The sequence below is a fragment of the Ovis canadensis genome, chromosome 26 (assembly GCF_042477335.2).
Source record: "Ovis canadensis isolate MfBH-ARS-UI-01 breed Bighorn chromosome 26, ARS-UI_OviCan_v2, whole genome shotgun sequence".
Classification (NCBI taxonomy): domain Eukaryota; kingdom Metazoa; phylum Chordata; class Mammalia; order Artiodactyla; family Bovidae; genus Ovis; species Ovis canadensis.
The window spans coordinates 59,026,260-59,043,405 of record NC_091270.1 but is presented as its reverse complement, the minus strand read 5'-3'; the positions used below and the strand labels follow the sequence as shown (position 1 = coordinate 59,043,405).

Here is a 17,146-nt window from a genome sequence, read left to right as displayed (position 1 = left end):
CTAACTTCTTCAGAATTCTGAATAGTTTCTCGTTAACTTTGAAATTTTAAACTAAGAAGACATGTTCTAATTTATGATACAAAAAGAGAAAAAAATTTTTCCCAGTATCATCTCTTCAGGTTAACTTGCCCTGGTTTTTTTTTTTTTAATGAAGAATCAAAGAAGGATACATTGGCATCAGACATAATTTATAATTAATAAATAATTAAGACTCATACCACTAATTTAAAAGGAATTTTTATAAATACGAAGTGCTCACCAAAGTTCATGGGAATTGAAAAAACGGTCTTTTGAAAGCAATTTCCTCAGGTCAAACTCTTCTTTATGGAATGTAAAAAATTTCACTCAACCTACTAAAAAGTCATCAGTTAGATAGTAACTGCTGTGTCTCCTTTATTTAAGAGAGAGACATTGATAAAACATATCAAAATCTGAGAAATCACACTGTTGTATTTAAGGCAATTTTTAGGGTATCTTTAGGCTTTTTAGCTCAATTTTCTACAAGTTCTATATCTACCATGTGTGTGAGTGTGACAGTGTGTGTGTGTGTGTGTGTGTGTGTGTGCTCTTAGTCATGTCAGCTCTGCGACCCCATGGACTAACCCCTAGGCACCTCTGTCCATGGATTCCAGGCGAGATTACTGGCGTGGGCTGCCGTTTCGTACTCTAGAGCTATCGCATGGCAGGACGTAGTTGTCTATTCATTCAACAAGTGTTTGGGGACACCTATGTTGCTCAAGACACTGACAAACATTTCCGGAGGTAGAAAGATTAATAAAACACAGCCTCCACCATAATGCTGCTACTGCTGCTGCTGCTGCTAAGTCACTTCAGTCGTGTCTGACTCTGTGCGACCCCATAGACAGCAGCCCACTAGGCTCCTTCGTCCCTGGGATTCTCCAGGCAAGAACGCTGGAGTGGGTTGCCATTTCCTTCTCCAATGTGTGACAGTGAAAAGTGAAAGTGAAGTCACTCAGTCATGTCTGACTCCTGCGACCCCATGGACTGCAGCCCACCAGGCTCCTCCATCCATGGGATTTAATGGGATTATATTCATTATTATCTCAATCTCTGATGCTCAGGGTGACCTATAAAGAACTGAATTATCAAGAGAAATCCCAGCTCACTCACTGCACCTGACTCACTAATTCTTTAGGCAGATACAGACTTGCCCACAACTCCTACCCCAGAGATACCCTTACCATTTCTCGAAGGGATCCATTTTCTCAGGTTCTCTAAAGAGTCCAGCTGATTCCAGCTTTCAACTCATCACAAAGAATATGAGTATGGGGGATTTGTCAAAGGAAGGGGGCTCAACTCACTGGCAAGCAAGCACAGTCAGAGGGTTGTTAAAAGGGCAAAATTTATAAAGCATTGTCTAACGGGTATATGGCCCTCCCATCCTGCTGGAAATTGAAACATCTGAAGTTAAGCCAGACCAGAAGGCATCCCAGTAACTACACTGCTCAGTGTTTTGTAAGAAAGATTCCTATGAAAGGCTCTGCTAGGTGAAGAACAAGGGTGTAGTTCACCCACCATTCAGTTCACTCCAGCAGGACGCACGGCAAAAATCGTCCTAGGCCTCAGTAGGAGGAATGGTCTGTCATTCCAAACAGCAGAATTCTGACAATATACCTCCACGGGTCTGAGGGTTGTTTAAAAACATGGATCAATGAACCATATCCTCCCAGCAGATAATCTGAGCATGAGTTGGAGTATCCTCACATAGCTTTCCTCTTCTTAAGGAAATTTGTTCTTATCAGGAGCTTGCAAATGATTAATTGATTTCTAAATTCTTTGAAGTATAACTCAAATACAGACAAGTGCATAAATTGTATATTCAAACTGATGAATTTTTACAAGTGAATAGACCCATGTAACCATCACCCAAATCAGGAAACATTTTCAGCACCTTACCCCCTCCCTCACCAATAACTATGATGGGTCATTAAGTTCATTTTGCTTCATTTTGAAAGTTACATAATAGAATCAGGCTTTAGGAGGGTTTCTGGCCTTTGTTAGTCAACATCATGTTTGGAAGATCACTCAGATTTTAGTCTATAACTGCCGTTTGTTCATTCTCATCCTAGTCTCTTTTTAATTTAACAACATTTTATATTGTTTTTAAAACTTCTTAAGCCCGTTAACAAAAAAGGTAAAAAAAAAAAAAAAAAAAAAGACAATGGCTTCTTCACTATGACATCAAAGGCACAGGCAACAAGCCAAAGAAAAAAATAGATAAATTGGACTTCTTGAATTTTTTTTTAATGGTCCATCAAAAGACACTATCACCAGAATATAAAGGCCACATACAGAACGGGGAATGTTTGCAGATTATATGCCTGGTTATGAGTCAGGTTCTAGAATGCATTGTTGTTCACTCACTTAATCAAGTCCAGCTTCTTATGACCCTATGGACTGTAGCCCACCAGGCTCCTCTGTCCATGGGATTTCCCAGACAAGGAAATTGGAGTGGGCTGCCATTTATTTTCTTCTCCAGGGGATCTTCCCGACCCATGGATAGAACCTACTTCTCGGGTATTGGCAGGCAGATTCTTTACCACTGAACCACCAACCAGAAAACCAAACGATCCAGTTCAAATATAAGCAAATAACTTGAACAGACATTTCTCCAAAGAAGATATGTAAATGGTCAGCAAGGACATAAAAAGATGTTCCACCTACTAGTCATCAGAGAAATGCAAATTAAAACTACCGTGAGACACCACCTCATGCCTTAATGGGCTTTAATACAGGCTTCTGGATAAGCCGGTTACAGAACAGGAGTGTTGGCAGGGCTTGGAGAAATTGGAACCCTTGTGTATTCAGAATGTAAAATGGTAGAGCCACTGAGGAAAATATCTTGGTGGTCTCTCAAAAAGTTTAAAATAGGATGAACACATGACCCAGCAATCCCACCTCAGGATATACTCCAAAGGCAGCGAGCACAGCCTCGAAGAGATGTTTACACACCTCTGGGGGCAGCAGCACCACTCACAGTAAGCTAAGCGTGGAAGCCACACAAGCAGCCATCAACAGATGACTGGGTAAGCAGCAGGTGGTACAGAGAAATGATGGGCTATTTCCTGCAAAATGCAGTCTACACATACAATGGGATGTTTGCTTCCTTAAAAGGAAGATAATTCCGACATATGCTACCACCTAGATGAATGTTGAGGACACTGTGCTAAATGAAATAAGCCTGTTACAAAAAGACAAACCCGGCCTCACCCCACGTAAAGTATTTAGAGTAGCTGAAATCACAGACTGAATGGTGGTTACTAGGGGCAGGAGGGAAAGAGGAATGAGGAGCTGCTGTTTGATGGGTATAGAGAGAGTTTGGGTTTTATAAGAAGAAAAGAACTCTGGAGACGTGGGCGGGGGCTCAGATTACACAACAAGGTGGATGACCTCCATACCGCAGCTCTGCACGCTCCAAAATAGCTGCGATGGTCAATTTCACATTGTACAGATTTCACTACTAAAAAACTGGGGAAAAGGTAAAGAATAAATAAAGGTGGTCTGGTAGGTAAGAATCCGCACCTCCACTGTGGATGTGTGATCTCTGGTTAGGGAACTAAGGTCGAAAATTCCCCAGGCTATGACACACAGCCACAGTGTTTATTCACTAAGGCCTAAAATTAACTAATGCCTGTTAGAAAAAGAAATGTGAAAAGTAAGCAATTCCAAAGAAAAGTTCTTAATTCTCAGTTAAACCAAAAATCCAATTCACCACAACATTTTAGTAATTGATATTTCTAGTTAATTATGTTATGTGACTGATGAAATTCTGTTTCTTTCTCTAAAATTTTACCTTTGTGCCTTTTGTTAAATTTGCTCCTGATTCTCTGTTTCAAGGCGTATATGACACAACCGGGAAGAACAGGGTTCAGAAGCTCTCCCTTCCTGGCTGGGCGTATGCTAGTCCTTGGCTCAGCTTCTTATCTCCAAAGTGGCTTTAGCAGTCATTTTTTGCTCCCAAAAGTTCAAGGTCTAACATAAAGAGCCAACTATACCTAATAAAAGTACCCACTAAAAGGTAGTATCTGTTTACAAAGCGTGAAGTCAAAGTGAAGTCACTCAGTCGTTGGACTCCTTGTAATCCATGGACGGTAGCCCTCCAGGTTCCTCTCTCCATGGAATTCTCCAGGCAAGAAAAGAATACTAGAGTGAGCTGCCATCCCCTTCTCCAGGGGATCTTCCTGACCCAGAGACGGAACCTGGGGCTCCCACATAGCAGGCAGAGTCTTTACCATCTGAGCCATCAGGGAAGCCCAGCTGTGTAGAACCAGTTCACTTCAGCCGCTCATTCGTGTCCGACTCTTGGGGACCCCATGGACTGCAGCACGCCAGGCCTCCCTGTTCATCACCAACTCCCAGAGCTTGCTCAAATGCATGTCCATCGTGTCAGTGATGCCATCCAACCATCTCATCCTCTGTTGTCCCCTTCTCCTCCCTCCTTCAATCTTTCCCAGCATCAGGGGCTTTTCCAATGAGTCAGTTCTTCACATCAGCTGGCCAAAGTATTGGAGTTTCAGCTTCAGCATCAGTCCTTTCAATGAATATTCAGGACTGATTTTGTAGAATAATGTTGTGTAGTGTTGTGTGGTTGAATAGTTGTGTAGAATAGTGTTATTTATACACTAGACATGCTACCAAATGCAAGTTCCTGTGCACAAGGAACTTTGAGACAAAACAAATGGAAACGTGGGAGTTTGGAGCAGAGAAAGATTTACTGCAGGGCCAGGCAAGGAGAATGGGGGGCTGTGCCCCACTAAATCCCCTCTGAACTCCTCAGAGGGTTTTGGCAAAGCATTTTTAAAAGCCAGGTGAGGGGGTCATCCCAGGGTTTATGCTCGGCTCAAGCACAGTTCTCTCACTGGTTGGTGGTGATCAGATTAGGTACCAGAAGGTTTGGGGACCATGTGCTCAGGACCATCAGGCAGATCAGTTCTTCCATTTGGCTGTGGCTTTTAGCATCTGAGAACGTCTTTGAGGTACCGTTATCTGGGTACTTCAGAGAAGAGCGACAGCAGAGGATACAGGGGAGGGATCTGTGCCTGGAAGGCTCCAGCGGCTCCCGCTCAGTTACAGACGTCCCATGAGCCCAGCCTCTTGCTTTTCCTGCTGCTGTTGGCTATATCCCCAGCACAAGCATTCTATAAACACACAGGGATCACTCGTTAGATAGTTACTGACTGCATTATGTGAAAATGCAATGAACAGAAAAGAATCACATGTCCTGAACTCTGTGGTCCAAAATTAGGTCAAAATTTTCACATAAATTAAGACAATATACTTTATTTTCATTTTTAACTTTTTATTTTGTATTGGGGTAAAGCTGACTATATACAGTTGATGCTTTTGAACTGTGGTGTTGAAGAAGACTCTTTAGAGTCCCTTGGACTTGAAGGAGATCCAACCAGTCCATCCTAAAGGAAATCAGTCCTGAATATTCATTGGAAGGACTGATGCTGAAGCTGAAACTCCAATACTTTGGCCAGCTGATGTGAAGAACTGACTCATTTGAAAAGACCCTGAAGCTGGGAAAGATTGAAGGCGGGAGGAGAAGGGGACAACACAGGATGAGATGGTTGGATGGCATCACCGACTCAATGCACATGAGTTTGAATAAACTCTAGGAGTTGGTGATGGACGGGCAGGCCTGGCGTGCTGCAGTCCACGGGGCCACCCAGAGTCGGACACGACTGAGCGGCTGAGCTGAACTGAAGGCCCGTTAGCACTGTTGTGAGAGTTTCAGGTGAACAGCGAAGGGACTCAGGCGTGCATATACATGTGCCCATTCTCCCCCAAGCTCCCCTCCCATCACGCTGCCACGGGACACTGAGCAGGGTTCCCTGTGCTGTTCAATAGGTGCTTGTTGGTGATGCAGTTCAAATACAGCAGTGTGTACATGTCCGTCGCAAGATGCAACTTCTGGTCCTTTCTGCACTTTCCACAATTTAGCTACGTCAGTTCTGCTATCTTATCATACATCTACCACCATAGAAAAATAGGAGGAAGACAATCATTGTGGGCAAAATGCCATGTACTCCTTTCGGCTACTTTAAACCCGAATCCCTGAAACTGGCAAATATGGTTTTTTGGGGAAAGGGTCTTTGCAGATGTGATTAAGCTAAGGATCTCAAAATGGGAAATCATCCTGGCTATCAGCGTAGGCCCTACATACAGTCCTTGAGCTTCCTTAGAGAAAAGCAGAGAGAGGCCAGACTCCCTGAGGAGAAGGTGGTGGGAAGGCAGAGCCCGAGCGGGGCGAGGGGACTGCAGACGACGCAGCGCCTGCAGCCACGGGAGCTGCAGGAAGCAAGGTACGGCTTCCCCCCTCGAGCATCCTGACAGCCTTGCTGACACCCTGACCTGGACCCCGAGACACAGATTCCTGGCTTCTGACCTCTGGAACTGGGAGAGAATACATTTCTGATGTTTTAAGCTACCAAGTTGGTGGACATTTGGTTCAGGAGTCACAGGAAACATGTGAAGATGATTAAACGCAATTGACATCAGTAGCAAATTCACTTTGTACTGGACACTATTTGAAGCACTTTATATGTGCTTCCAATATTAAAGCACCATATATATATATAAGTATATATATATATACACACACATATATATGTATATATATATATATATACACACACATACACATATCTTATTAAGCCTTCAATCCACCCTTGTGATAGACTATTTACTATCACCATTTTATAGATGAGGACGTGGAGTCCAAGAGCTGTACAAAAAGCTCATGAAATTCTCACAGCTTTCAAGGACCAGACAAGGAGGTAAACCCAGGCATTCCATTTCTTGAGTTTACGCCCTTAAATGTTACACCTTGTTAATCGACTATTTTGTCTCTGTGAGCTTAATGCCATATTTTACTATGAGTGTACAATGTGTAACCACCCGAGAATCAATCCAGCAGCTTAAATCTCTGTTCTTTACATTCTTGTTGCTCTGGATAGATTTGGTGCCCAGGCTAAACTCTCAGAAGTTGTTCTCAACAAAATACAATTTAAAATCTCAATTTTCCAAGATGCCTTCTAGAGTTTTGTGTGTATTCCTCTGTTTAAGTGGAAGTAAAGATATTATAAGAACATTCACTCACTTTTTTTTTTCATTTCTTGAGGGCAGATGAAAGATTGTTAAAGGAGAAAGAAATCTCTAATAATTTTACTAATACATTATAAAATAGTGGTGAACACCTCTTTAGATATAAAAACAGAATACATGACAAGATCATTGAGATCTAAATTGAGAACATCTGACCCCATGTTATGAGAAACCCTTAGGAAAATCCTCAAATAGACTTCTCTGATACTAAACTGTAATAATTTTTTTTTCTTCTCATGGAGACAGACTGGGTTAAACTCAGGATATTCCAAGATGGGTACTGTTTCAAGATGGGCTACATGACTGCATGGAAGGAAAATAAGGACTCCTTCATGGCAAACTTCTCACTTAAAACACCTGCATAGAAGTGCTGCCTGCTTGCCTTTGGATGACACTGTAGGTGACGTAATAAAGCCATTAAGTTGTCTAGACGGCCCTCTTCCAATCTAGGACTGTGTCTAGCACCCTATCTCAGTCCATCAGTTAGGAGTACGAGAGTCTTCAGCCTAGACAGAATGCCAGAAGTGGTCTAGAATTACCCAGGTGGGATTAAAAATCACATTTAAAATGGAATAAAGACGGTGAAGGAATCTGATTCATCTCAGCCTCTCAGTATCTTCACTTTTTTCTCATTGCAATTTTTCTTTTAAGGTTAAGGCTAGGTTATTCCAGAAAGGGGAGTGATTGCTAATTTTAGTAGGCCCTAGAAGATATAAATTAATACATTTTTAATGTACTGGAATTTTAAAATTGATCTACAGTGCGTTATTCACTGGTTCAAAAGATTAATTATATTGAAGAATTCTCAGCCTGCACTCGATTTGAGCTGATCCAGGTTTCCTAAGAGGTTATTTAAGTTCTTGCTTGGTTGCCAACCTACGGGCTTCATTTTATTCAAACTCTCACTTTAGAGCCCTTGTCAAAAATCGAAGAAGTGTCATCCACCTTGAGTTCTCAGCTCTCGAAACATTCAAAATTACATATCCTTCCCCAATATTAGTTTCTTCGAACTGTGATGTCAGTGTGACTCTGATGCTTATGGAATTTAAGTCACTTTTCAGAGCTCTGATTGTTCAAACCACCAGATAATATAAAAACCTATTAATCTTACTGTGCAAATATTGAATTTTAAAAACACAGGAGGACATGTTCATGTAATTATAAGGTTAACTCATTTATAAGACTCCCACTGTCATAAAATATTCTGCAATTCAAGTTTATAATTAGTTTCAATACTTTACTTCTAAGGTTAAATATACTAGCCTCTATAATAACCTCATTATTTCAAAAACAAACAAAACCTCTAGGCAAGTTATTACGGTGCTATTTTTATACTCCTGATAAAATGCTTACATATTCAGAAATGTATTATTTTCAGTAGGCAAAATATATGTTTAAGACTTCAACTATATCAAAAGACAACAATGTATATATCATGTGATGTTGTTACTACTAGAAAATACAATTTAACTCTCAAACGATAGAGAAGCTATGGCAACAGCGGTTAGTTTACCAGCACACTGCAATGTCAATTTATTTGAAAACATTAAGATACCATGCAAATGAAGTGAAACATGGTAAAGGATCTTCCTCAAAGATCCTCTACTTCCCAAAGCTGCTCCCACTTCTGAAATATTAATAGCAGAGTGTCCCAATGGATTTATTCACTTTTATTTGAAAATTCCATATGTACAGTCAAATCAGATCTGTGATTTATCACTGTTCCCCAAACAAGCATAACAGCTTGTGAAGAAATATGACAAACACATCTTATTTGGTACTCTTGCTCTTAGTTTAAAAAAAAAAAACTCAAAATCTTTAGACAGACATTGACATAACTAATCTGAGAAACTCACAAGCAATGAGTTTATAAAGTTGGAGATGACAAGAAAATAATGGAAGATGTGTACTCAGCTACCAGCAGACACTTTGTAGTGCAATAAGAAACTCAACATCTTAATTAAATTTCAAATAAAATAACCCTAAATTAGACGTGAATCTTTTAGCCAGAGTTGTTATTACAGATGAAACACTGTGTTTTGTTGAACTGCAAACATGTTTCATTATTAAACTTTTGATACACCTAGTAAATACCAAATCACAGCAGGGGGTGTAATTGTTTTGGAAATACTGCTGGAAATAAAAATGAAACTTTAAAACAAACTGTTAGTGTCTTAACAGAAACTCAACATCCTGTTAGGATCTGAGCATTAATTATAAGCTGGCTGAAATATGAGAATGTCCAGGTAGACCACAGGATAAAGCTACAGATTCATTCAAAGATGTGCTTGATGCTATGTTAAATCACATACTTCTAATAGAAGGGCTATAATATAGTTCTATAACTGATTGATAATAACAGGACTCAAGGAAGGACTGTCATCAAGGTAAATACCAGGAGCTCGTCATTTAGACCTCTCTAGAGCTGGCAGGTGCAAGTAAATAAATGCCACACAATTGTCACTCTGCCGTTTCAAGTTACAAGCTCCACACCTGTTACAATAAAAATGCATTTGAAATAGCTGTAGATGAATCAATCCATGATAGGGTCATCACCTGAGCAACTTTTCAGGGGATTTGGAATGTAGAGGTTGTCCTCCCGCTTTTCAAAGGAGTCTCACAGAGGTCCTGGTCATGGAACTACTCTGGAGTCCAGCAGCCTTGGGCTCCCGAACACTGACTCTGGACCTTTCCCAAATTTATCTCTGAAGCCTGTTTTCCCTTACCCACAAAGTGAAGATGGAAAAGGTGCTGCCTTCTTGGGATATTTGCAGCTGCAATAAAGCCTTGAATGCACTTCCTGATGTGCAGTGAACGGGGAATACTTGTCAGACGTCGTTACTACTGCTATTGAGGTTGACGTCACTATTACTATTAAGTGACCCCGAAGGGCCTTAGGCCACTTTGTCACAGAGCAAAAATAGTCCAGAAGTCCTAACTTTTGGCTCAAGTCACTTTCTCCTACGCCAGAGAGTTTCCAAACTTCACTTATTTAAATCTAAGATGATACATTAACTCAAGACATGTGCTCATCCCCCACTCCATATTTCAGCTGCATTCCAGGAGGTTGCAAGTTCATTTCTGAGGAACAGCAAGGAAAGGAGTAGAAACTGCAGCAAAGCCCAGCCATGCTGGGCTGCATCAGTCTCCGCAACTCGAAATGGCCCACATTTGCCTTTCATGCTTGGAGACCACAGACCAGGGCCTAAATTACCCAGAGCAGAGCAGGGGGTAGCACGAAAACCCAGAGGAACGGACACCGTCCAGTGGATCGCAGGGGACACGGCGAACCGGAATGAAGCCGACACTGGAAAGTCACGTTTAACACGCCGACTAGCAAACCGCCTCAAAAGAAGAAACATTTCCTCATCACATTTCCAAAAAGCAGCGCAGGAATGTCCTAGAAAAGCGCCAGTTCGAGGGTCCATTGGTAACACCCACAAACAGAAGGACGGCCTCCCAAGTCGGTTCAGGGTTCCAAGTCTTGGAGAGGCTACCACGCAGGAAGGGCACGATCCTCCTGAGCTCAGGCTAAAGGAGGACACGGCCTTTCCTCCAGAAACTCGCACGACGCGGCCAGGTCTAAACGTTTAAGGGGCTCAAATCGGGAGCTGGGCATTGCGCCGGGGGAGACTCCTTCCTGGGCACAGCTCTTTTCCCTCTGGACCCCAATTTGCACGCACAAGAAAACTTCTCCCAAAGGGCAAGAAGTCGCGGGGTACCGCAGACCCCCCGCGCTCACTTCTAACCAGGTCCGGGGGCCCCGGAGGTGGATGCCACCCAGGGGCGCCTATATGACCTCGGCCCCCGACCCCCGCTCTGAAAGTCCAAACGGTGCCCCTGGAGAGAGGCTTCCTGCAGCTCAACAGCTTCTCGCGGGGAAAGGCGGACAGCGGAGGGGCGGCCAGCCTGCTGCTCTCTTATCCCAACAAGTTCGCCGCTTGCCCGAGGAGACAGCGCGCCCCACGCCGCGGAGACGGGCGGCGGCGTCCAGCCGGGAGAGCCCGCCCGCGCTCGCTGGCCGGGCCAGGCTGCCCCCTGCGCGCCCCCCCCCCCCCCCCCGCTGCCCCCGACGCCCTGGTCCTCAGCAGCCTGTGTCCGGAGACCCTGGAGCTCCGCACTCCCCACTCGCGCCGCCTCTCCGCGGGGCGCGGGGACAAGGGTGGCGGCGGGGGTCCCCGGCAGGCCGGCGACCGCGCGCAAACACACCCCGCGGGGGCGCCCCCGCGGCGCCCGGCCCCGCAGCCCCGCCAACTCCCCAGCCGCCGCTCGGGCGCTCAACTTACCGGGGCCGGGCGGCGCTGGGGGCGAGCCCAGCGGCTTCTCTCTCCTTCCTCCCGCCGAGCCCTTCATCTTCCTGCCGGCCGCAGCCCGGCGCCCCGGCCCAGGCATCGGGGGTGGGGGCCCCGGGCGCGGGCGGCAGGTGCGGTCAGCGCGCCTCTCTCCGGCGCGGCCCGGCCCAGGTGCGCCCCGGGGCCCGGGAGCGAGCGAGGGAGCCGCGCGGAAGCCAGGAACGGGCGGGAGGCCGGGGCCGGCTGTCAGCGAGCGAGCGGCTCGTGGAGTGGAGGCGAGCGCGGGGCGGAGGGACGCATCCAGGAGCGAGACCGTGGGGACGAGCTCCCGCGCGGCGCCGAGCGCGGCTCTCCCGCGCGCTCGGGCCCTTTATCCTCGGGGGTGGCTGCAGGTACCTGAGGACCACTCCCCTCTCCCCAGCCCGCCGCACTCCCCCGCTCTCTCAGTCGTTAGCCTCCACCCTCCGCGCAGACACGAAGTGGAGGTGACGGGGTGAAGCTTCTGCAGATCCGCAGGGAACCCTCTCTCCACAAACCCTGCGTGCTCATCCCTCTGAGGGGCACTCGTCCTCCCCACTCTCCTCCCCTCCCATTTCCCGGCCCCCTGCCCCCCCCCCACCTCCCTCACTCCAGGTAGTGGGTATGAAAACACACCCTTGGTTGTCCAGGTCGAGGACCTAGAGGGTTCCTTCCCAAACTTCACTGTGCGGGGAATCACCCAAGGGTTCGTGCTAAAGTTCACGTCCAGATCCCACTGGACTGGAATGGGGCTTGAGGCTCTGCGTGTTTAATTATGAGGCAGAGGCTGCTGATCCAAGGGCCACATTTTAAGTGACACAACGGGGAGGAACAAAATGAACCCGCTTTCTGATCTCAGCTGAGCCACTGTTTGCAAGATGACTTGGAATCACAGGTCGCCGAGGCATTCAGTGTTTGTCCTGGGATTTTAGGATGCTGTGGAAGCCAAATGGAGCTGAAAGATAAAACGCTCTACAGGTACCAGGCCCTCGTTATTGTCTTCAGTAATTACTCTTGATAAAATCCTTAGGAATGCGAGTACTGGGGAACGTGGACAAGAAGACTGCAATCTGCAGCTCTCTATCTTCTCAACAGAAGCTCTAAAAACCAGCCAGCAGTGTTACTGTGCTTAGTTGCTCAGCTGCATCAGACTCTTCCTGACCCCATGGACTGTAGCCCGCCAGGCTCCTCTGTCCATGGGATTCTCCAGGCAAGAACACTGAGGTGGGTCGCCATGCCCTCCTCCAGGGGATCTTCCCGACCCAGGGACCAAACCCACACTTCCCACATTGCAGGTGGATTCTTTACCATCTGAGCCACCAAGGAAACTAGCAGTGACCACCCCACCAATACACCATCATTTAGAAAGAAATGCTAAGAAACATCCTTGGAGGGCTAGCCTAGAAGACAGATCTGATATAACGAGTTGATAAGAGCTACAATCAGACAATGGCAGAGATGCAGAGAGAACGGGAGGCAGTGGAAGCCATGGGGAAGGGGCCCTGAGGTAGGACTGGTGATAACCCCGGTGGGAAGCGAAAGACAAAGCTGTTTCAAAGGAGACGTTTCTGAGACACACATTGTCTGACTTGTGGTTTTGAGTCTCGACTGAAAAATTCGGGACACCGAGCTGAGATGTCAGTGGGACTTCCCTGGCAGTCCAGTGTTAACACCACGCCTTCCAAGGCACAGAGTGCAGGTCCAAGCCCGGAGGGGGGCTAAGAACACACGTGTCTTGCAGCCAGAAACCAACACACGAGACAGAAGCAATACTGTAACAAATTCAACATTTAAAAGTGATCCACATTAAAAAATCTTAAAGAATTAATTCATCAAGAAGGGAACCTCCAGTTGTTTGGTTTTATTTTTATGTTTTGTTTCTTTGGCAAAGGGTATCAGTTAAAGAATCTGTCTACAGTGCAGGAGACCCAGGTTCGATCCCTTGGTTGGGAAAATCTCCTGGAGGAGGAAATGCAACCCACTCCAGTCCCCTTCCCTGGGAAATCCCATGGACAGAGGAGCCTGGCGGGCTATAGTCCATGGGGTCATGAAGAGTCGGACATGGCTGAGCAACTAAAGCACCGCTGCCATCAGCTGAGTTCCCTGCGGATCCTTCTGGGCAGAGCCTCAGGCAGACGTTCAGGTGGGGTACTTACTCACAGAAGCTCGAGCCTTGCTCTGCGGAAGCGGGCTGTAGACTAGAGCTTGTGCTAGCTCCCATGTCTGAGAAGCCTGGGATGCATCTAGGATGGAAAATGATTGGGATAATGTGCAGTTTCCGAGGTAGAGGAGAGAAAGTATCCAAGTGCTCAGGACAGCAGCCTGGAGCTCTGTGACCTCCCCACTCCTACGGGCCATCACCTGTAACACGTGGATTCACAGGGGATGCCGGAGCTCTGCGTAAAGGACTTGTGAGGCCTGGGGAAGATGCCACACTGTTCCCTCATTGGTATTTTCGGCTCTCTCCTGTAGGGCCTGAGAGGGCAGGAGCATACGTATCACTGTCACTGTTACAGCCCCAACACCTAGCGGTTTGGTACACAGTAAGCCTTGGACTGCAAGGAGAGCCAACCAGTCAATCCTAAAGAACATCAAGCCTGAATATTCACTGGAAGGACTGATGCTAAAGCTGAAGCTCCAATACTTTGGCCACTTGATGTGAAGAGCCAACTCATTAGAAAAACCCTGATGCTGGGAAAGATTGAAGGCAAAAGGAGAAGAGGGAAGTAGAAGATGAGATGGTTAGATAGCATCACCGACTCAATGGACATGAACTTGAGCAAACTCTAGGGGATGGTGAAGGACAGGGAAGCCTGGTGCGCTGCAATCCATGGAGTAGCAGAAAGCTGGACACGACTCAGAGAATAACAACAACAGGCTCTAGAAATGTTCATTGAATGAATAAATTAATAATTCAGTAGGAAAAAGAAGAGTACAACCAAATCACAATTCAAATTATGAGAAGAGATGGCTATGTGGGTTCTGCTATTCCAATGTTGTAGACGGCAAGTCAGGGCAATGCTTTGTGACAGAGATGAATACAGGTAAGAGATGGCCTGGATAGCTTAAAAGGGAAATATTAGTACACATTGGGAAAGCTTTTTGATTTTGTTTTAGGAAGGGATGGGGTTTAAAAGAGTTCACTGATTACACTCAAGAGAATTTTTGTGCTAGAATGGTATCCTGAGTGGCAAAGGAATTAAAGAAGGGTGTTAGTCCAGGTTCTTTAAAGGATACTCCATCAGCTGAAGATGAAACAGAGAAATTGTGGGTGGAGGGCTCATAACAGAATTGAGGAAGGCTATTCCTTTGTAGCAAAAGAAAATCCAAACAAACTCTGTTGATGGGGTTAAGGGACACAAGTGAGGGAGAGGAGTTCCAGGGGAGAGAAAGGAAGAATTGATTGAGCAATAGCTGGAAAGAGAAGCAGCTAGTGAGCCAGGAGTGAACCAGGAGTGAGCCAGGAGTGTAGGAAATCAATCTCAGCAGAGAAAAGGGTCACCTCTTCCTCGGAAACAAGAACGAAGGTGGGAACAAGACGTACCAAGATTTTAAAGTGCCATGGCAAGAAGTGAGAAAGGCTCTTGTTTTCTTGCCCCTGTGTGTCCAAGAAAACAGAGATGAGCCTTCTACTGAGACCTTGTGATCGGCCAGAAATAACACTGTGAGCGAGGACACTGGAGAAAGCATTTGGAACAAGTTGGAGCAGGGATATTGTTGTAAGTCCACAGAGATGTAAAGAAAAACCACGAAGTGATCCCACCACAGGCGTATAGACTCCGGGGTAAAAATATACATTTATTATAATGAAATACAGTCAGCATTTCTATTGCTTACTTTCCCAGCAGTATTCAAAGACCTTAGTACCCAAAGAAAGCACGTGGCATGGTTTACCCGACTTAGGCACCAGCAGAGCATAACTGATGGGAGGTCAGCAAAGTGGGGGTTTTGCGCAGTGGGGCTGGAGAGGGGGGACTTGCCAAGCTTTCAGCCCTGGGCTTCGTTTGCTGCGGTTCCACCTGCACTGTGCGAGGCTGTGCGCGGTTATCTCTGTCAGCCTTTCCCCACCCCCACCCCCCATGGTAAAGTGGAATAAGGCTATGTAACCCACTCCAGTACTCTTGCCTGGAAAATCTCATGGACGGAGGAGCCTGGTAGGCTGCAGTCCATGGGGTTGCGAAGAGTCAGACATGACTGAGTGTCTTCACTTTCACTTTTCACTTTCATGCATTGGAGAAGGACATGGCAACCCACTCCAGTGTTCTTACCTGGAGAATCCCAGGGACGGGGGAGGCTGGTGGGCTGCCGTCCATGGGGTCTCACAGAGTCGGACACGACTGAAGCGACTTAGCAGCAGCAGCAGCAACCCTCATCTTGGGCTTCCCAGGTGGCTCAGTGCTAAGTAATCCGCCTGCCAATGCAGGAAACATGAGTTCAGTCCCTGAGACAGGAAGACTCCCTGGAGAAGGAAATGGTGACCCACTCCAATATTCTTGCCTGGTGAATCCCATGGACAGAGGAGCCTGGTGGGCTACAGTCCATGGGATCGCAAAGAGGCAGATACGACTTAGCAACTAAATAACACCCTTTAGCATTGGGCTTTTGTAATAAAATAAGCTACTGTGGGTAAAGCAGTGGTTTCAGGCTAAAGCAAGTGCTCTCAAATCACCTGAGTATTTTTCAAAACATAGGTTACTGATCCCCAAACCCAGAGTTGCTGATTTGTTAGATCTTGGGTGGGTTTTAGGAATTTGTCTTCTTAATAACAAGTTTAGCAGTGATGCTGTTGCTCCTGGTCTGCAGAACCACCCTTTGCAAACTCCTGCTGTAAAGCATGTGATGCCTGGTACGTACTTAAGTACTAGATACCAGAGAGCTAGTGTTTAGGGTCAACTCACAGTATGAGAGCTGAAGATAGAGGCTGAGCTGAAAATGCTATAAATGAACACAAAAGTGAGTGATGGATAGAGGTTTAGGGGAGACACTGAGAGTTTAAGGCCACCCAAATGAAGATCCTATTTGATGCAAGTTAAGTTAAAGAAATGGAGAGGGCAATAGCAACCCACTCCAAGACTCTTGCCTGGGGAATTCCGTGGACAGAGGAGCTTGGAGGGTTTCAGTCCATGGGGCCACAGAGAATCAGACACAACTGAGTGCCTGGGCACACACACAAGTTTCAGGGAAGATTCAGGACTGGAGGTTTTTCTAAGAGTTCAGAATCTTGGAGATCAAACCACATTTAGTCCAGTTCAGTTCAGGCGCTCAGTTGTGTCCGACTCCTTGTGACCCCTTGGAAGGCAGTGTGCTAGGCTTCCCTGTCCATCGCCAACTCCCAGAGCTTGCTCAAACGCATGTCCACTGAGGCCAACACTTTCTAAAATGGTGGTTTATAATAATAAAGTGCCATAACTATTGGATCAGATCATAGAAAGAGAAGGCTGGGCTCAGGGAGGCTGTTAGCAGGGCAGGCAGCACCGGTGCTGGGACTGAACTAAGAGTGAGTCTCTGGGCTCTGGAAGCTGCCCAGACACAGGGGTCAGGAACGTTACATAAACATCACTGTCAGGTGAAGATTTGCGAATCCCAGGCTGCCATGCAATCTCACTCCAGGAAACACTGAGGAACTTGGAATTCATGTGGCTTCTTCAAGGGGAAACTTCGACACAAATCTAGACCTAGTGCATCAACATAGTTAATAAGCAGCA

General features: G+C 46.1%; 1 protein-coding gene across 2 annotated transcripts in view; it reads right to left on the bottom strand.

Annotated features, from left to right (window-relative positions):
* ZNF385D (zinc finger protein 385D) overlaps positions 1-11,978 on the bottom strand; it is a 1,001,169-nt gene extending 989,191 nt beyond the window's left edge. The window contains exon 1 of one of the 2 annotated variants that reach the window (XM_069572941.1): positions 11,418-11,978. In XM_069572941.1, the coding sequence (XP_069429042.1) occupies positions 11,418-11,523 (106 nt within the window). In that variant the 5' untranslated portion in view covers positions 11,524-11,978. The remainder of the gene's footprint in view (positions 1-11,417) is intronic. The other variant, XM_069572940.1, reaches the window with a different exon arrangement.
* Between the last annotated feature and the right edge of the window lie 5,168 nt (positions 11,979-17,146).